Raw genomic sequence first — 20,621 nt, 5'->3', positions numbered from 1 at the left:
CCAGCACTTAAAAATGGAGATTTTTTCATTCATACTTTTGGACTCTGACATCTGAGATCCAGTACGTAGTTTACAGCACATCTCAATGTGGACTAGCCACATTTCAAGTGTTCAGGGGCCACGTGTGAGTAGGGGCTATTGTACTGAACAGTGAAGGTCTAGAGCCTTGCTACTCCAAGTGTAGCCCACAAATTAGAAGCACTAGCATCATCTGGAAACCTGGTAGAAATGTTGAATGTCAAGCCCAACTCCAGATCTACTGAATCAGAATCTACTGTTTAAAAAGATCCCCAGGTGATTTGCATGCATAATAAAGCACTGGTCTAAGGTAAGTCACTGGCATTGGGTTCTTCACCCATGAAATGGAGGTAATAATCCTTACTTGGCAGGACTACTGTGAAAATTCTTGGTGGTTTACTTAATAGACTTTTAATAGTTGAGATTTTAATGAATGGTAATTCATTATTACCATTTCCTTATTATTTAAGAAGGCAATGTAATAGAGTGGGCTTCAGAGCTGGACAGAATGGAATATAAATTCTGGTTCTTATAAGCTCTGGACCTTAAACAATTCACTTAACTTGAGGCTGAGTTTTCTTAACTTCATCTAAATTAGGGTTAATACCTACCTTCCATTGTTGTTGTAAAGTCAGGGCATGGCACGTAGGAGGTATTCAATAATGGTAGCCATATATATATATATATATATATATATATATATTATCTCCTACTGGTTGGGCCAAGCTGGAGGAGCAACACATGATGCTAAGCTGCCTTGTTAGTTCCCATGGCTTTCCATCCCAAACCAAAGAGTTACTTCCTGCAGCTCCAGTCTATATTTCACAAGGAGAACCTAAGGACAGCAAAAATGTTTATTTGAAAAATTACTATGTATTGAAAATATACATTAGAAATTATTACATACTTCCGTAGCATTCCCCTCCCCCACCACAAAAGTAGAAATATCTGCTTGCTATGCTAATGCCATAGGTAAATTCAAACAAAAAGGAAAACATCATCAGTCCCCTTTCCTCATATAATATAGAGTTGGAGGGGAAAAAGGTCAATTTATATCTGCCAATCAATAGGAATTTAACAAGTCCCAGTCTTCCACAGCAAGACACACATATTTCTGCTTTGAAGACTGTGAAGAGTCACTCTGTTCCTTCTCTGGCTCCTCAAAAGCTCTCTTCTTGCTCTTCTTTGACTCCTGGCTTGAGAGGGCTTCGTGTTTCAACAGTGGCCCGTGGCAGTCTGGGGCTTTCTCTTTATAGAACTGGAGTTTCTCAGAAGAGTTCATGTGGGCGTCTGCCAGGGGACACTTCACTGCGGCTTCTGTTCGAGCCCGCTTCCCATCTGTAAGGGTGACAGAGGGAAGGGCAATGAGCTTTACCATGCCACTAATGCCTGCCTAAGTCCAGAAAGATGATCCAACGGAAGTGCCAAGAGGCCAAATAGGGTGAGGTTTAGATTCAGTTTATTCCCTTTTGAGTGCCCTGTAAAGTAACTCACGGCAAATGAACCAGCACAGGTTGAAGGTATGTACTCAGACGAGAGTATCACAGATTTGGATTCAAACCTCAGATCTGCCACTTCCGGGATAAATGACCTTGGGTAAGTGATCTGTCTGAGATTCATCTTTTTTCTCATCTTTATAGGGATATAAAACCTATTTCATAAGGGTGATATGAAGATAAACGAAGTAACATAGGGTGCTTAGCACAACACCTGGCACAACAGTAAAAGCTCAAAAAAATGTTGGCTATTATTACTCAAAATGTGGACTTGACTCTGTCTTCTAAGACAGCCAAGTTTGCAGCAAATGATACAACCTTATTCTATATTTTCTGGTATGCCCTGAATTTTTCTTATTTTTCTACCTTTATTTTTCCTTCATTTTGATTTCATCCTTAAACACCTTTCAGGGAAAAATTAAGGTAAAATACACATAACATAAATTTATCATGTTAACCATTAAAAAAAAATTTATTCATTTATTTTGTTGTACTGGGTCTTAGTTGCTGCAGGAGGGCTCCTTAGTTGTGGCAGGAGGGCTCAGTTGCAGCATGCATATGGGATCTAGTTCCCTGACCAGGGATCGAACCTGGGTCTCCTGCATTGGGAGCATGGAGTTTTATCCACTGCGCCACCAGGGAAGTCCCAGCATTTTAACCATTTTTAAGTGTATAGTTCTGTGGCATTAAGTACATTCACAATGTTGTACAAACATCACCATCATCCATCTCCAGAACTTTTTCAAGCTTGGCAAAACTGAAACTTGGTACCTATTAAACAATAACTCCCTACCACCTCTTACCTCAGTCCCCAGCAACCATCGTTCTACTTTCTGTCTCTATGAACTTGACTACTCTAGGAACCTCATAAGAAGACCCATACATTTGTCTTTTTTCACTGGCTAATTTCACTTAGCAGAATGTCTCTAAATTTCACTCACGTTATAGCATGTGTTAAAATTTCCTTCCTCCTTAAGGCTGGATAATATTCCATTGTATGTAAATGTTACACTGTGTTTATCCATTCATCTTTCATGGACACTTGGGTTGCTTCTAACTTTTGGCTACACTTTAATTCCTTTTTAATGTTCTGTATTCTATCTACTTTTGTACCACTGCAAATCTTTTCTGGAATAAGTTCGGATATAAATAAACACATATGTACTATATACATACACTTAAGAAGTTATTTTCCTGGGGCTGGTGCTCAAAGTTAAGTGTGAACTTACACGATAAGCTGTGTTGACAGAGATCTAATGAAGTCAATACTATCATACTTAATTTCCCACTGAGTGAAGATGAGCTAAGTGCTTTAAGGGTGCAAATAACCTAAGGGCAAAACACTCCAAAGGAAAGGGAATTTCTCACAGAAGCGCTGAGCTGCTGTTCGAGGCTCCGAGGTTTCTCGTGGCTTCACAGCTTCTGAAGTCACTCGCTCCCACTGTAGAACAATCTAAAGTGTATTTGGAAAGATGTGAATCCAAACAAAATCTCAAGTTTTTAATCTGAAGCCTTCCTTGTTCCCCACCCCTCTCCTTCCATAAACACAAACCCCCTGTGGTAATCTTACTTCAGATGATGGTGATAAGAAAAGGAACCAAGTCAAGACTGGATTTTCTGTTTTAAGGCATGAGTTGGTGAGAACACAAACATGCTGGACATATGTATTTGCATAACTCAGAAAAAAACAGACAAAGCTGACTCCCTATTTTCACCTCTATTCCAATTTAGAGATAAACTGCATATCCTTAAACTAAATACTGAAATTTAAAACCTTAGTCATAATACTTTTCACACATTCCTAGACTTACTTTCACACCTTAAACTATACCAAGTATAACTCAAACTCTTGTACATGTGTAAAATGACGTTTCCATATTCTCATGACACTTCATGATCAGTTTCCAGCTTTTAAACTGCTACAAATGTATTTTTATTCAAGCTACTACAAATTCTTTTGAAAATCTGGCTTAGTATAAACTATGCAAAAATAAACAATTATTTCACATATCCACAAGTAACAAGAACTTTAAATTCAACACTTGTCATTATGGGAGGCAATGAAATGATAAAGAAAGTCAAGACAAACATTTTTAGGACATAGAGGCAGCACAACACATAGTTTAAGAATACAGTTGCAGAGTTAGTTCCACCACTTAATAGCCAGGGGACCCTTGGCAAGTGACTGAATTTCTGAGTCTCAATTTCCTCACCTGTAAAATAGGGATTAATAATAGTACACACCCCATTGGGCTGTTGTGAGGATTAAACGAGGTAACAAAGGTGAGGGGCTGAGCAGTGTCTGGCATATAGGAAGCACTCAAATACTAGCTGCCATCCCCTCTGGGACAACGACGACACCTCCCTGACTGTGGAGAACGGGGACAGAGGTAGGAGAATGCCAAGATGAACTGAATCTGGTGGCGCAGGGTGCAGTAAGGAAAACTGTGCTTCCACTAACGGAAGTAAGAATGTCAACTGGAAGAGCTGTTTGGGGATGGCGAAGAAGAAACCAAGTTTGGTTCTGGGCAAGCTGAATTTAAGGTGCCTGGCAGAAATTTATAGAGGATATTTAGGAACAGGTCTATCTTGTGAGAGAAGGTAAGATCATTCTCACAGGGACAGTAAAAGCTCTGAGAACAGTTCAGATCACCAGGAGAGGGGGTGGAGACAGAAGAGTGGAGGAGGAAGTGAGGAATCAACACAAGCTAAAGGGAGACGTGAGAAAGTCAGACGGAGCAGGAAGGCCAGAGAGAAAAAGCATAAGACATGCATGTTTTCTATCAGAACTGCAGAAAGGCCAAGGAAGGTGAAGAATGCGATCACGTGCCACCTTCAAGAGAACACCTGCAGCAGAGCCGTGGAGGCCAGAACTAGCTTACGAGGGATTAAGAACTGAGCGGGCAGTGAGGAGGTGGGAAGATAAGAAAACAACTCACAATTGCAAAGGGGGATGAAGAAGATGTTAGGATAAAAGTAACATGTTTATATACAGAAGGAAAATGGCCAACAGAGGGTGAGATTGAAGATGCAGTTGTGGGGCAGCAGAAGGAAATAATTATTAGGAAAATCACAAAAGAAGCTGGAGATCTTAGGGAACAGAACTGAAAGGAAAAGAAGCCACTAAAGGGCTTATCACTGGAATAAAGTGGCACACCTGTTCCCTTAGATAAGAGAGAAGTGGGATATGGTCGTAGAAATGGAGAAATTCTGAGACAGATACAGGGAAATAAGGGGACTCCTGTTAGATGGCCTCATTTTTCTGTGTCACCTGCTGAGAGTGAGGCAGGAAGAGAACCGAGTCAGCCTGAAATAGTTTCAATAAGGGATCAACAAAAGATAGATAAAGCACTGCTGCCAAGTCCTAGGGGCCCAGATGAGGTTGCGTGGTCCTTTCAGTCCAGGTTGCTAGGTATTTTACTTCATCCTTAGCTCTACAAGAGAGGTTCTGGTTTCTGCATTTTACAGATGAATAAACAGGGACTCAAAGTTGCCTTAAGTCACATACCTACTGGGTTGCTGAGCCAGGATCCCAAACTCAGGCCTCTGACTCCATGGCCTATGCTCTTTCCACCATGTCAACCTGCTACCATAACCAAACTACATCAAGCCCTTGTATGACCATCCCACATCTGCCCCAAGTCTACTGGATATATCTAGGATTCTTCCAGCACTACAAACTGCGGCAAAGAACTGTTGTAATAATTTCAGCGTGCATTTTCTGGACAAATTTCAAAGTGCTTCTGAAACACTGACTCACTGGCACCCCTTCTTGCTTACCTATAGGGAGGTGACACCATAATCAGGTGGCTGGATAGGTCCACCGCTGTGCACTACTGCCTGCGGCCAAGGAGAGATCCAGAACAAAAAGTTGGGTGGATCCTCTAGGCCTCCACCAGTAAACATTGGTTTAAAGTATCTGAAGGAGAAAGGCACCAGCCACAGGGAAGCTAGCGTCTACTGGTGCTCTACTACTTGGTTACCTTCTGACTTCCTAAAGTCTGTACTTTACCAACTTCAGGAAGACCATCAAGAAGATGAAAGAGCGTCAAAGGAAAGTTCAGCTAAGAAACTGAAAATAGAGGAGGGCTCAGTCTGCTCCAACTGGCATGGTCTGATCTGGAAACACGGCCTCAATACGTGCCACTAGCATTTCTGCCAGTACATGAAGAATATCGGCTTCATCAAGTTGGACTGAGTAAACTTCCTTGAATGGGTCATCCAGGACATCTACCTTTCCACAGAAATAGTGCTAGTTCCTTGTACATAAAATAAAATTTTTTAAACTTAAAAAAAGAAAGTAAGAGAGAGAGAGAAAGAGAGAGAACAAGAAAGAGAGAGAGAAAGAAAAAGAAAGAAAAAGAAAAAGGAAGAAAGAAAGAAAGAAAGCAAGGAACGAAGGAAGGAAGGAAGAAGGAAGGAAGGAAGGAAGGAAGGAAGGAAGGAAGGAAGAAAGAAAGGAAGAAAAAAAGAGAAAGAAAGAAAGGAAGGAAGGCAAAGAAAATGGGAGGGCTCAGGATAAAAAAGGACATTTACTCACGAAGCCTCTACACGTTAAAAAATTTGGCCCTAAAAAGTGAAAGAGATGTGAATTCTTAATGTGACCTATTCTCTTTCCAGTATACACACATTGCTATGAGAATCTGTCCTTCTGAAGTTGGGTCATACTGCTTTTTTGCATAGCAAGCAAGAATTCATTTATTTTCTGAGTCATTTATAAGACGGCATGTTCTTCTAGGCCCAATAAGGATGAAGCACAACCTAGTGACCAGACGATGAGATTTAAAGACCAGCATCTAACACCTTTCCTTAAGTAACTGGGTTAGTTGCAGGTCATCCGTGTCTCGGATTTGACTGAAGATGACAATTCAGCCAAGGGATACCAAGAGGATTAACATCTGTTCAAGTGTTGAATAACACACTTGGAATTAAAATGAAGCCACATACACTGTAGGGGAGAAAAATATGCCTTACCTGGTCAGCCCAGCCCTCTGTCTTGCAGTTACTGTGATCAAACTCCTTCAAAGGCACTTTGGAGTGAACGAGGCCTATGTGGGTCTGAAGCTTGTGTTTGACAGCTTTGATATCCTAGCAAGGGAAAAACAGAACACTAATGCACACACATCTGGTCAACTCTTAACTTGGTTTCAGTAGAAAATAAACACCATCACAGATACCAGCCCTTTCTAAATGCCAATTAGCAGAAGCAAAACATCAAATTATAAGTTTGGAAAAGTAAGAAAAGGGAGTAGAAGTCTTACCTTGAGTCCCGTCCCAGAGATATCTAAGCAGTTTAGTTTTCTAAAAGAAAAGAGGTATCCAATTCCTGCATCTGTGATCTCAGGGTTACCTAGATGTCAAAAAAAATAGGTCGTATTCTGTTACAGTTATAAGTATTGCTAAAATGCCAAAAATAAGCTCAGGAAAAAAGGCCATAAAATAATAAAATATAAAATATTGAGTGAACAAACTTTTCAGAGTAAATTAAATACAGAAATCTTATCTTTCCTATTGTAATATGAAGGAGCCACATTAGATGACCCTAAGATCCTGTATAGCTCAAACTTTCTGGAAGTTGCGGGTTAGTAGAAAAATTAATGAACCAGATAGTTATTCCAAAGAGTTTAATCTGCAACCATATGAAAACAACATATGTAAATATGTATTAAACTTCGTTCACAGACATTTCACCTCCAAAGTAAAAGATTTATTTTAAAAAGATTTTCAAAGACACAGACACAGAGATTATTACTGTCTTACTAACCTGCATTTTTTTTTTAATCCGTTCTTACATATTACATTCTCAAATCAGAGAGTACTGCATTTAGCACTGAGTCATAAAGACCAAGAGCACAGTGCCTGGCACACTGTAGACAGTAAAAAAATATTTGCTAAATGAATACACTTCCTTGGGAGGAAAAGAGAGTACTTATTTATTTTTTGTTTAAGGACTTTTATTTCGATATAATTGGCATACAATAAACTGCGTATATTTATTTATTAATTTTTTTCTTTAAGAACTTTTATTGAGATACAATTGACATACAATAAACTGCATATTTTTTTAACTTTATTTTTTTATTTTTTACAATTAACTGCATATATTTAAAGTATACAATTTGATTTTTTTTTTTATTAGTAATGTATATGTGGCAATCCCAATCTCCCAATTCATCCCACCGCAACCCCCAACCCCCACTGCTTTCCCCGCTTGGTGTCCATATGTTTGTTCTCTACATGTGTCTCTATTTCTGCCTTGCAAACGGTTGATATGTACCACTTTTCTAGATTCCGCATATATGTGTTAATATACGATATTTGTTTTTCTCTTTCTGACTTACTTCACTCTGTAGGACAGTCTCTAGGTCCATCCATGGGGAGTACTCATTATTATCTTCATTTTACAGAAACCAAAACCAAGGCTCAGAGAGGTTAAATAACTTGCCCAAGGGCACACAGCAGCAGAGCAAGGAGTGTCCTCTGACCTCAAACCCCTGCTTCTTCTATTCTTTTGACACCATACCACCCTGCCACATATTCAATAAATGCTTAGTTAAATCATAAATGATCTTATCAACTTTCTACTACTACTACTGAAGTCAATATCTAGTTCATCCTAAATTATCAAAATTTTGAATTTAATCCAGGTTTTCGCCAAGCAATTACTGATTAAAAATGTCAGCTAGGAGCTGACAAGACACTATGGATCACAGACAGTAAAGATGAGCCAAATGTCCGTTACATGTGCTACGAATGTGAAGAGAGGCTGCCTTGTCTGCAGAGAGAAAGTGGCATGGCTGACTCTGTAAGGGCTTTTACTACCCTATAGAGGTGGCACCACGTCAGGAGTCAGGAGCCTCTGGCTTTAGGTCCTGCCACTAACTTGTGGCACCTAAGAAAGTCACCTCCCCTCAATTTTATCACCTTTCAAATGAGAACTAAATGATTTCTAAGTCCATTCTTCCGACACTAATCATCTATAACTTCTAATGAAACTTACAAGATAAATCTAATAATGCTAGATTTTCAAGGCCTCTTTTCATCACTCGAACTGGTGCCGTCATTTTCCGCACCCCGGCATCAGATAAACAATTATCCTTCAGGTGGAGCTGAGTTACACTAGGAAACAAAATCCATAAGTAAATTAGTTAAAGAGCAATTGAGAAAGTCTAGGTATGAGAACATGCTTCCATAAACTTTATTTAAAAACATATCTTCTAACTCCTGGTATTTCACACCTAATGCATTTAACAGAGTTAAAGATCTTTTGGTGCTATTCCAGTTACTAAGTGAGGGTTAACTTAGAGATCATAGTGTCATGTAATATTAGTCTCATATGGCAGAGGGCACTAAAGGTATATGGTGGAACAAGGTAAACAGGGACTTCATTAAGGAGATAAATACACTTGTTTAACACAAAAGCAGCATTCCTGACAAATGCTGTGTAAAAACCAAAAATACTCTAAATATATTGGGAAGGTCTGCTAAAGAACTCTTATGAGAATTCTTTATGCAAAGCACAATTCTTTCATTCTAATTACTTTATAAATCCAATTTTCAAAATAAAAAAAGGAAAAAAAGTTAAAAAAAATTAAAAAATAAATCCAATGTTCAGGTTGGATTTATAAGGTATAGCCATAACGCAATCCATTCCGCTAACCTGTAACTGGTATATCAATGTGCTCCACTGTCCCACACGCAAGAAATCTGAACCTTTACGAACCTCACAAAAATACTTTTGTACAGGGCAGTACGTAGGTGTTCCTGCCCTAGGCAAGCCCCAAGAAACAGGTCAGACTCAGGTTTGTAGTGCTGTTATCCTTCTGGGTGTTTACAAAACCACAAAGGAATCCATTTGGCCTTCTCTCTGCTGGTCACACTGAGATCAGTCGGACTATTTGTGACTGGTACGACCTCAGTGATTTCTTTAAATTATGGTTCTTGAAAAGGATTTATTTGGCTCTCTCTTAATAGTTCACTTTTAAAATAATTTATAGTTCACTGACAGTTAGAAAGGAAAATGATAATGACTGCAGCAACTGTAACTTCTCATCTCTCGCTAGAATAAACCAGGGCAAAATCTCTTTTCGACCCAGGTAGTGTTAAGTACCATATGCTGAAATAAAGATAAACGAAACTATTGACTTACTTTCCTAAGAGTGGTCCAATCTACACTGCTTGTACCAAGTAAATGGAGATTGAAAATGTTTTATAAAAAAAAAATTAGCAAATAAACACAGGACTGGGAGGTAATCAACATTCTTCAAGATGATCCCATTGGATCATTCTTAAAAAAAAAAAATTCATCTACAAATGGTGGCAGGTCAATACCTAGACAGGGCCTCATTGGTGAGATGTTCTAGAAGTTCATGCTCATCTCCAAGCTTGCAACAGGAAAGATCTAGGCAGGTCAGCTCCCGGAAAGACTTAATCTCTTCAAGTTTTTCTGAAATCACCAGGTATCTGTGGGGCATGGAGAGCAATCAACAGCTTTTCTTTTCTTTCTTTTAAAACATCACCATTTGTGGCTTTGTGATACACCAACATTCCATCAGGACTTTCCTGATTACTCTGTAGGCACAAGTTGAATTTTTTAAACTGAAAATCTTTTTAAATGATGGTGGAATAAAAACTTTAAATAAATAAATAAAAACATACGAGCAAAGGCAATACACAAGAGAAAATATCTGCTTTGTTAGAAGTCAGACAGATCTCAGTGTCACTATTTTCAGAGAATTTCCAAACTTTAGGATACTTAAATTTTAATGTCATTCTTTTAAGGTTGCTTTTTATCTAATGCTCAATATCTAGTGCTTTGAAAACTGGAACAGGCCAAGAATTCTGGGTTCTAACTTGCATGTCCCCAAGAACATACCAAGATATATTTGACAGATCAGGTTTTATCTTTTCTATTCAAACACACGTTTGAGGAGCTGCCCACTCCACTGTGCCACTGTTATCCTGCTAACTTTACTCCAAAAGTATGTGCAGCATGACTATCACAAGAACTCTAAACTAGATGGTTATTAAGACAAACCTATGAGCATGCCCACTTTCATTACACTGGGGCACCTTGCCAAACTGCTATCGGGAAGTATCAGGAGGCCTCTGGAGAGGAAAAGAAGATCATAAAGACACAGCACAGCCCAGGCTGTGGCCTCCACCCTGCTTTCTAGTTGTCCATCTATTTCATATGATGTCAGCAAGAAAAAATGAAAAAGGATTAGAAGTGACAGGAAACAGGAGAGGATCCTAAAAGAAGAGGGAAATGCTCGTGGCAAGGGCATACCTTTCTCATCCACTTTCCTCATGGATGTCTAGAAGTTTCCAAAGCGAGATGGTACGCTAGGATCAGTGGGGCTATACTTAAAGTGTTATTTCTCTCCTGTCATCAGGATCATAATTACCAAAAACAGAACTGAATAATCCAAGGACAAGAAGGGAGTTAGATCTCTTTTCTTCCTACTTCAATCAGAATACAACATACTGAAGCTGATCACTGGCCTGACTGCTGGGTACACATGGCCTGGGGCACTGATACCCCCTCTAAGCTGCCTGGTGACTGAGCTCAGCTGGGTACACAAATGAGCCTTATTTACTCAGACATATTTTAATTGCACTGTAAATAAAGCTGCTGTTTTCCATCTTCCAATCACAGAGCTGAAGTGGGTTAATGGGAATTTGGGGGATTACTGGCAATTAGAGAAAGGAAAACACACATTCTTTGATCAATTAACCAAATGATTTTTAGTAATTCTGAAACAAGGGTTAACTGGGAAGGCACAACAATGTATAACATTATTAACAAACATTACAAAAACCAAGGCTGAGAAACAAACATGCAAAGCCACAGACACTACTAGATGCTTATCTAGGACCTAACTGAAGCTCTAGGGTCTCGATAAAAATTAGTCTTCCAATTTGCCTCTTAAAAAGTTCTGAAGCATTCAGTGGAAAAGCAACAGAAAGAGCACAGATATTTCAGTGTCAGACCTGAGTTTGGATTCTATCAACGCTAATTACTTGTATGATTGTAAGAAAGTTCCTAAGCTCTGTGAGCCTCAATTTCCCCAGCTAGAAAATGGACCTGATGATAACTTCCTTTATGGACTATTAAGAAAATTAGAAAAAATGTTCCAAAAGTAAACAGCAACTTACAGGCTCTCATTAAATGGTAGCTATTATAATTACTTCAGTTACACAGAGTGATATTTTAAAGAAACATATTTGCTTCCCTGTGACCACCAGTAGGATTAAAAGTCACAGGGAGGAGACAGCTTTGTAGGGTTGAAACCCAGTTGCAAAGACACTGGCTTCTCCTTTTGGCAGGCAGCTTTGTGACCCAACCCCAAACAGCAAGTGCCTGCACCTACCCAATTATCTTATTTTTCAATTATTTTCTCAAGTTCTTTCCCCATGACCTGAACCCTTTTGTGCTGGTAAAATCTTTGCTGCTGCAGCTTCAGCTGGGAATTGCAAATGCAAATCCAAATCTCCTGCCTTCTTCCTATTCTCCTTTGGGGGTTCAAAAGAAGGGAAATTTTTTATCACAATTGAAAAATTCTTACTCTTACATATCAATAAGGCAGCATTGTCTTAGTTATCGTCTAATTTGAAACTGTTGCAATAAAATATGCGCCAAAAGATGGTTAAAAATGTTTCTTATATTTTTCTGATTATAAAAGTAATACACATTCCCTGGAGAAAAAATTAAGAAAATCTGGAAAATTATAAAGAAAAGACCAATTTCAATCTCATTATCTAAATTACATTTCAGTGGGTTTCTCTTTTCCCCCCATATATGCAATACATATAAAATTTTCTATTTTTTTACAAACAATATTGGGGTCATACATATAATTTTAATTCTTATTTTTTTCATTTATTATATAATGAACATTTTACCACATCATTTTAAATGATCTTTGGATATTAGCTAAATAGTTATACACTATTTCATTATATGAATGTTCCATATTTACCTAATCAATTTCCTCTTGTTGGATATTCAGCTTTCAGGTTTTCACTATTACAAATAATACTACAATGTACTATTACAAATAGTACTACAATGTAAAATATTTGTTCTCATCTTATTATTACATTAGAAATTAGAACAGACTTAATAAATGGAATTAATGGGTCAAACAAGTGATATGGATATTTTTAAGGCTTTTGATACATATTGCCAAGCTGCTTTTCAGAAATGCTACATTAATTTATATGTTCATCTAATGCGAATGAAAGTGCTATTCTCATCCAATCTGACCAATGGAACAGTATGCAGACATCACAAATGGATAAAAAGCACTTTCACTACTGTGAGAAATACTTAAGCTATAATGGCAGGTAGAGGAAAAAACAGAACACAAGTTACAGACAGAGTATATCCCCAAATGTATAAAGATATATATTTGAAAATGATTACCATGAATATGGCACTACGAACTTTTTATTACTGCAGTTTTATATGTTTCTCAAATAGCATGTTATTTGCCTTTGTAAAATAATTTTAAAACAAGGTATAATCATAACTCTATTTTTCATTGTTCTAATTTTTCCACAGTGAACATAAATAAGTTGGAATAAAAAATGAAGGACTGAAATTTTTTTTTTTTGGCCGCTCTGCTTGGCTTGCAGGATCTTAGTTCCCTAACCAGGGACTGAACCTGGGCCCTGGGCAGTGAAAGCACAGAGTCCTAACCACCAGACCAGCAGGGAACTCCCCTCTTCTTTTATTATATGCCTTTTGTTTAGCCTTGTTTTAATGATCATATTGATTATGCATCTTAATAGTAAGCAGCCTTTCACATTTTCTAATGACAAAAATGTTCATATAATGGTATACTATGTAGCTATTTTAAAAACCTACACATATTGATGGTAAATGATTTCCAAATATATGAAGAAAGCAAAGTGCACACCAGTGTGAGCACTGTGCTTCCATTTGCATAACAAAGGGAACAGCTATACATGCATGTATATGTACAGAATATCTCTAGAATTATATAAAAGAAACTGATAATAGTATTTGCCTCTGGGGAAGGCAAACAGGAAAGAGATGGGAGGCAGGCTTACGTTTCACTTTATACCTTTTTGTGTTTGTGTTTAAATTCTTTTCTGTGTATTTTATTCAAGTTTTTCTTTTTAATTAGTAGATGCCCTGAAAGTCATTTTACACAATGGTAGTATAAAAATTTTAAATAAATCAATAAAAGTATATGATCAAAGGCAAGTAATAAGAAAAAACATCTGCTCTTTTAGAAAAGAGATCTTGGTTCTGGTGTTAGGACCTTATTGAAAATTTCCAAATTTTAAGATACTTGAAATTTTAATCATTTATTCTTCTAAAGTTGCTTTTTACCTAATTCTCAGTATCTAGTGGTCTGAAAACTGGAACAGAGAAGGAACTCTGGTCACTAATCCTCACATCCTTCAGAGCATACCTAGAGTTATCTGGCAGATCACATTTTGTCTCTTCTATCTTCTCTTTCTAGAAAAGTTGGTAGAAGAGCATTTTATACCTAATGGAGGAGCTGTGGCAATCAACTAATCCTTGTAAAGTGTTTTCAAAATAAATCTAAGTGTTGTCTGGGAGGGTGAGGGAAGGGAGAAAGACAATAGTTTTTCTCAAAATGGCTTACCACTTTGTGTTTGGACATTTTAAACTCAAGTGCTGTTTGATGTGGGAAGTCCCCAAGCCCACTAAGCCCCAGAGCTTGACAGAATTCACGCACTCAATAAAATACTCACTATTGTAATCAGAACACCCACCTGTTTCGCAAACACAAGGAGCAAAGCACCAGACTTCCATAGGCCTCAGTGAATTTCTGTAAAGCCCTCAGCCCCGCACCTGGCTCTGTGAATTTCTGTCTGGCTTCAGCAGCAGAGAACAGCTTTTCAGCAATCTGCTCAGGAAAGCCAATAAGGGAATCAATGTGATCAACATTGTCAGAGATAAAGCCCAGGACGAGGCTGAAGAGGGATTTGGCCGAGTACCGAAGATTCCCTTCCCGGGTGTATGTGAAGATGAAATGATCAGTCTTCTCTTTCTGTGCAGTATCATCTTCCCTGTTCATGCAAAGCTCCACAGAAAAGCCTTTGGGAAACAGTCTGAAAGGCCTTGGCTTCTGCAGGCTACTCCTGACACCATCCAAGGCCAGATTGACCATGTGCAGTTGCCCATTTTCTCGCACGTAGATGGGCCCTGGGTCCAGGTGGTTTTCTGAGTTGAGGTAGTAAGACATTGCCTTGGTTGCGACTGTAAAAGCAAGGCACAGGGGAAGCAAATCCAATTAAAATGCCATTTGTAACATGTAACTTCATCTTGCTGTGCCCAGAGCTTTTTGGCATACCAGGCAGGCCCTGTGGCTGCTTTGGGGGATCAAAGCTTACCAGCTGCCTGTGAACTCTGGTACTGGAGGTTGCCTCTAGTACCTCGACCTGGAATGCCCTTTCCTACCCTTCCCCTTTTCTTGTCTATCTGGTGAACTCCTGTTCATCTTTCAAAAGCCAGCTTAAATCTCATTTCTAGAACTCACTCTAAAATAACTATGACAGAAGTGGTCAAAGAGTCACCTGCAAGGAAAGTCATACTACCACAGTTGATATTAGCAAAACAATTGAAAATAACCTAAATGTTCAACATGAGTGTTATTATATAAATGATGATACATCCACACCATGGAATGTTATGCAGCCACTAAATGACAAAATTTTTATTGATTTGCAAGTTACAAATAGTACATGAGGAATTTACTATTTCTGTTTTTTTAAACATGTTTACATACAGAACAAAGGCTAGAAACTAATAACTCCCTTGCTACCTTGGCACCTTCCACACATTTCTTTATGGCACCTGGCTCACAGATCTGCTACTTATTTATTTCTGGGCGTGTTCTGCTGATTTGAACTCCTTGAGAGCAGGGATCATGCTTAATTCACCCACCCTAACAACATAGTGCTCTAGCATGTAATAGTCCCTGAGTAGATATTTGTGGAACTAAAGTTTACTCCTTTGCTGAACTTTACACAGACCACATGCAACACAGTTGTTTTTTTTTAAATTTTTTTTAAATTTTTTTTAATTTTTAATTTTATTTATTTATTAATTATTTTTGGGGGGGTACACCAAGTTCAATCATCTGTTTTTATATACATATCCCCGTAACACAGTTTTTTTAATCCACAAATAAAGACCTCCATCACAAGAGCTAACTAAAAGTTGCTAAGGTGTGATGCTTCCAACGGCTAGAATAGCTTTTAGTTAGTTCTTGTGCCTTAACTTCTTCAGTTAGCTGGCACTTCTGAGATAGGGCAAAATATCAAAAACAGCCGGGTATTTATGCAATCATGTGGGTGACATTCTGTGTTCAAGCACTAATTGGAATAAATACTTGTTTTCCTGAGGAATCGTGAGAGTTCAAAATATTTGAGAAATTACCACATTAAATAAAATGAAAGTATATGATTATCACTGCTACATTTTTAAGGTAAAACAATATAATATAGGTCAAAAAGCTGCTATTATCGCTAAAAGACTCTGATTTGACTTTTAGAGTGAACCAATCCAGCTTCTTCTGCATCAATGCAGGGCTAGGATGTAGCTATGAAGCCATTTAAAAGTGTCAACAATGAAGTCAGTGATAAAAAATGCTGAGTCTGTGGAGATGAAACAGTGATCCTGTTTGTGGACATCAGCATGATCCATGTTTCTCCTGAGGATAATTACGTGTGTAAAAGCACATCAGAAAAGAGGGCCCTGCCACACCCGAGAGCCTCACTCTTTCCTGCTCACCTCCTTATGCCCTATTCTCTAGCCAAGCCATACTACCCAGGTAAGGTAGGCTGTGCTCTCTTGTCCCACTGGCCTTTGCACATCCTGTTCCCTGTGGCTGGAACATCCTTCTCTGCTTCTCTGACCTAAGTAATTCCTAGTTATTATTAACACTCAGCTCAACCACTATCCCTCTCCTGGGAAAACTTCCTAACCTCTGCACTAGTGCACATGTCTGTCTGGTTTTCCGAGCTTTAATGTCTCTTTCTATATAGCACTTGGCACTGTGTACTGTCTGTTCACTTGCTAATATTCCCTCTTTGAGGGCAAGGCACTTATTTGATTCATCTCTCTTTTCCAGGCCCAACACAGTGCCTAGCTCGAGTAAGCACTCAACTGATATTTGCTGAATTGAATGAGAGGAAGGGTGAGACCTCAAAGGGACAGGCTTAGTGCTCTGAGCCGCAGGGCCTGCTGATACTGTTGCTAGGAGCCAGCTCCTCTTCCAGGCAACAGCTGCAGGCTCCTCCCCCACTCGCCAGACCCTTCTGCAGGTGGTAGAAGCAAAGAGGATGATGGGAGTATATTGCTACTGGTACTACCAGGGAGGAAAAAAAAATCTAAAAACCAGAAAAAAAAAAATCCTGTCACAGTGCTAGCTCTCATAACCCATACTCTTGCCAGTATTCAGTGCCTGCTGCTAAGGAGATACTTCGCTTATTCTAAGCTTTTCTTCCTGGGGTAAGCACCTGGCCCCTTCAATCTCACAGAGTTTAATCCTGATGAGGAGATAAAGTAGATCCCCTTTGGTCTTTATCTCTGGATTTGAACATTAGAGCCCTACTCTACCTGTAGACCAGAAAGTAGATATCAGGCATGGCCCCAAACAAGAATGACTTGATTTTAAAAGCAGAAAGACAAATTCTATGGAAGATAACATATTACAAGGAATCAGCACACTATAAACTCCCTGGCAATGAAACAGGGTTTGCCCATCTGTAGCACCCCTAACTGTCACCTCAACAGCACCTTCCATAAACTTTGAAGTAAAATGGACAAATGGATGACTACTTCCGGTGAAAACCAGAAAAGTCTGATTCCATCCAGCAGAGGGCACAAGAAGCTTGGGACCAAAGTGAGGACTAACCCAGGCTGCCCAAATCCTGGCAGATTCTGCCTTTATGGATCAATTTCAAAAAAAAAAAAAAAGGCACAGTTCTGGCTACATTTCACCTTTAAATTACTCATCATATGCTAGTTCTCTTTCTAAATGATGAAAAAAATCAAATATTTCCTGAAGAGTAAACCCACATCATCTGTCCAGAAACCCCAAGGGCTCTCTGCTCTTCAACTATGGTACTTGAGGAACTGACCATGGTGAAGAAATCCTGGTGACCTTTGATTTCTATGACTAAATTTGTGCATCTTGCACTCTTCCAAAAAGGAGATTCCTGAGAGTTTGTGAGGTACGATAAAATGATCTAAGAATTGAATTAATGCTTAAGCCTTTGGAGGTTAAAAACCATAAAGGCGAGAAAATTCCAAATGAAGCTTCTATAACTTGGCTTCGCTTGTGCCTGGCTGTTATACAGAGTGGTCTATTATAAGGGAGCCCCTCAGGAGACAGGGCCTGTTCTATACCATGGCAAAAATCCTACACAAACTGGAAATTTAAAGTAATTAGTAAGTGAAAGAATAACAATGTCCAGTGGAGATTTGTATTAGCTATATTGCATATTAGAGCAACAGAGTAACAGGGCATTCCGATAGCCTCATAGCCTGTCTCCAGAGAGGTGGTTTTGTAACCCATAAAACCTCAAAGAAAGCTATTACAATAATGCATGTTCTAGTATTTGGTCACCATAAATGAGCCAAAGTTACCATGAAGCATGTCATTTCATCAAATGAATAAAATGTAGTCTTACTACATTAAAAACTCAGTTCTCTACAGCCTTTCTGAATAAGAGGCAAGATAAAAATAATTGATATCTAAACACGACAGCTTTTTAGATCTTGAAGCCAGTTTACCAAGCAAGAAACATGACTATCCAGTCAAGTGGACTGGAAGGACGGAGTCAGGGAAGCAGACAATAGGAGACAAAACTGTGAGCTAAGTCTACAGTTATCTAATTTGAAAAGAAAGAGAAGAAAACACCTAACTTTAGTAGGTAAAGTAAGTTAACAATCCCCCAGGAATAATAAACCATAGTAAGATTATGATGATCACAATAGTGGGTGTGATAGCTACCACTGAGTTGCCAAGCACTGTTAGGTACGATATTACATGATTCCATGTAATTCTCAACAATCCTATGAGGTCAGGATCGCCATTTAACAGATGAGGGGGCTCAGAGACCTCAAGTAACTTACTTAAGAAACAGAACTAGTAGTGGCAGAGCCAGAATTCAACCTCAAGGCTGTATCACTCCAAAGCTCAAGCTCTTTTCACTGCATGATGCTGTCTCTCAAGAATAAAAATATGACATCAGCCTTAAGGATAAAAAAAATGTTAAAAATTAATCTCACCCACCTGTTTGATGTCTCTGGTATTCACTGACTCAAGCTGGGGTTGGGGGGGGGGGTAGGAATGAAAGAGGGAGGAGATAAAAAAAACAGTGGACATCTGAGGAAAGAGTTGGTGGGAACAGAGCCAGGACAGAGTTACACAGGCCTCCCCTCTTTCCTCTGCCAGGGCAGAAATTACCCATATCCACACACCAGGAAAACATCTGTCAACCCATGGCCTTCATCCCAAGGCTGCAGACACCCTTGGCTTATTTGAAAATCCAGTATTCTTAAGAAAATATCTAACATAAAAACCTGAACAAAAATTAGTTCCAAACCACCAATAACCAACTAACAATCTTAGGTTTACTATTCTGGGTCACCACCATTATTCAATTTTCAACTCATTTCTTTTGTCCTATAACTTGCACTTTCCTACCTGTCTTCTCACCCATACCTAGCTCCTCACTTCCCTCTTAGAACAGGCCAATCTCTCCTACAACCTGACATTTGACAGTTTTTCTACCTGCCAACTCTAGAGCTTCTCACACAAAATCCAGTGTTCACACCAAAATCCTAATCCCCTACCTTCACCCTCTCCCAGCTCCCCTGCCCCCACCTCTCAAACCTCATGCCCTCCCAGTCCTTCCATGACCCTTCTGAAACGTGGCTCCCTGTCGCCCAGAGCCAATCCCACCTCCACCTGGGCCCCTTCCTTGCCGACACCATTCCACGTCCACCCTCTCTAACCCCCATGCACTCTTCCTCTGTCCTTCACCATATATTCTTCCCTTCCTGCCATTCGGAGAGTCTCTCTCCTAGGACCCCAAACTCTCCATCTTTATCCTCGTCTTCTGCCCTCAACCTTCAAAATCTCCTTCCTTTACGGCTCACTATGCCCAACTTCACAATTCACAGCCCCAACTTTTGTTCCCTGCCCCCAAAACCCCACCCCTTCTCCTATTCCAATCCTAGATCCTCTTCTCCTTGCACTCCTCAAATCCCATTCACTTTCCCCCTCCCCAGCACTGCAATTCTCCATCACTCTCTAAATTCCCACGCATGCCCCTCCCCAAGTCCACCCAAGCTAATCCTGCTCCCTTTTGCCACCCAGGCCTCGAACCCCAATTCTCACACGCCCCCACACATTACTCCAGCACCCTAGCTCCATCCTTAAACCCATCTCTGACACCCCGAGGTCCTCACCCTCACACCTTTCACCCAACCACACCCTAGCCCCGTGCCTCTCGGTCTTCCCCTCCCCCATTCCACCCTTCCCTCAAACCCCACACCCGCCCCCACTCGCAGCCCCGGGCTCCGTGAGCCGCCCAGCCCGCGGCCGCCACCTACCTGTGCCCCTGCCCGGGGCAGCCAGCGGCAGCTCCTCGGTGGCGGCTCCCTCCTCCCGCAGCGCGGCTGAGGGGGGAAGCGGCTCCGCGCCCCCGGCACAAAGCTAGGGAGGGAGGGACAGAGAGTGGGCGGGAGGACGGAGGGGGCTAGGGGCGACCTGGCGCCGTGGGACCGCGGGGCTAACGGGGGCGGGGGGAAGACTGGGCAGGGGAGGCGCGCTTGCGCGAAACCCGGCATGAGGGGCGGGGTCGCGCTTGGAGGCGGGGCCGGGCCTAGGGCCGGCGACCTGGGGGCCGAGGGCTCAGAGCACGGAGAGGTGGGGACTGCGCGTGCGTGCTTGCGCGAGGGCGGGTCCCTTGGGTCTCCCAGGTCCCAGGGCTCCGGCTTAGCTGGGGGAGGGTAGGCAGCGCGTGCTCAAGCGCTTGCCTAGGAAAAGGCCCTTGGGCGGGGCTGCGAAGCTCAGCCCGCGCCGTAAA

The 20,621-nt window shown here is 40.4% G+C and overlaps 2 protein-coding genes across 8 annotated transcripts in view; one reads left to right on the top strand and one right to left on the bottom strand.

Moving 5' to 3' along the window:
• The window catches only part of LOC130838387 (intraflagellar transport protein 25 homolog), an 82,898-nt gene that overhangs the window by 33,495 nt on the left and 28,782 nt on the right, over positions 1–20,621 (top strand). The gene's annotated exons all lie outside the window — the stretch shown is intronic.
• On the bottom strand, positions 859–20,500 carry LRRC42 (leucine rich repeat containing 42). 3 transcript variants are annotated; one of them, XM_057711371.1, is made up of 9 exons: positions 20,146–20,500; positions 18,821–18,853; positions 14,289–14,775; positions 9,846–9,977; positions 8,515–8,633; positions 6,776–6,864; positions 6,489–6,602; positions 2,883–2,967; positions 859–1,356 (listed from the first exon to the last, which is right to left on the bottom strand). In XM_057711371.1, exons 3-9 carry the CDS (start codon positions 14,759–14,761, stop codon positions 1,082–1,084), a joined length of 1,287 nt encoding a protein of 428 aa, XP_057567354.1. In that variant the 5' UTR covers positions 14,762–14,775; positions 18,821–18,853; positions 20,146–20,500; the 3' UTR covers positions 859–1,081. The 3 variants fall into 3 exon arrangements, with proteins under 3 accessions (XP_057567354.1, XP_057567346.1, XP_057567340.1); XM_057711363.1 differs by lacking the exon at positions 18,821–18,853 and adding an exon at positions 18,661–18,780; XM_057711357.1 differs by lacking the exon at positions 18,821–18,853 and having other exon boundaries at positions 20,146–20,497.

The sequence above is a fragment of the Hippopotamus amphibius genome, chromosome 1 (assembly GCF_030028045.1).
Source record: "Hippopotamus amphibius kiboko isolate mHipAmp2 chromosome 1, mHipAmp2.hap2, whole genome shotgun sequence".
Classification (NCBI taxonomy): Eukaryota; Metazoa; Chordata; class Mammalia; order Artiodactyla; family Hippopotamidae; genus Hippopotamus; species Hippopotamus amphibius.
The sequence above is the reverse complement of the archived record's forward strand: the minus strand, read 5'-3'. Positions and strand labels throughout refer to the sequence as shown.

Coding starts and splice junctions, on each gene's coding strand:
- LRRC42 (XM_057711371.1), bottom strand. CDS start 14,761: ATGTCTTACTACCTCAACTCAGAAAACCACCTGGACCCAGGGCCCATC. Junction 8,634..9,845: donor ACCAATGAGGCCCTGTCTAG/GTATTGACCTGC, acceptor TTTGTTTCCTAG/TGTAACTCAGCTCCACCTGA. Junction 1,357..2,882: donor AACAGCAGCTCAGCGCTTCT/GTGAGAAATTCC, acceptor TCACCCTTACAG/ATGGGAAGCGGGCTCGAACA.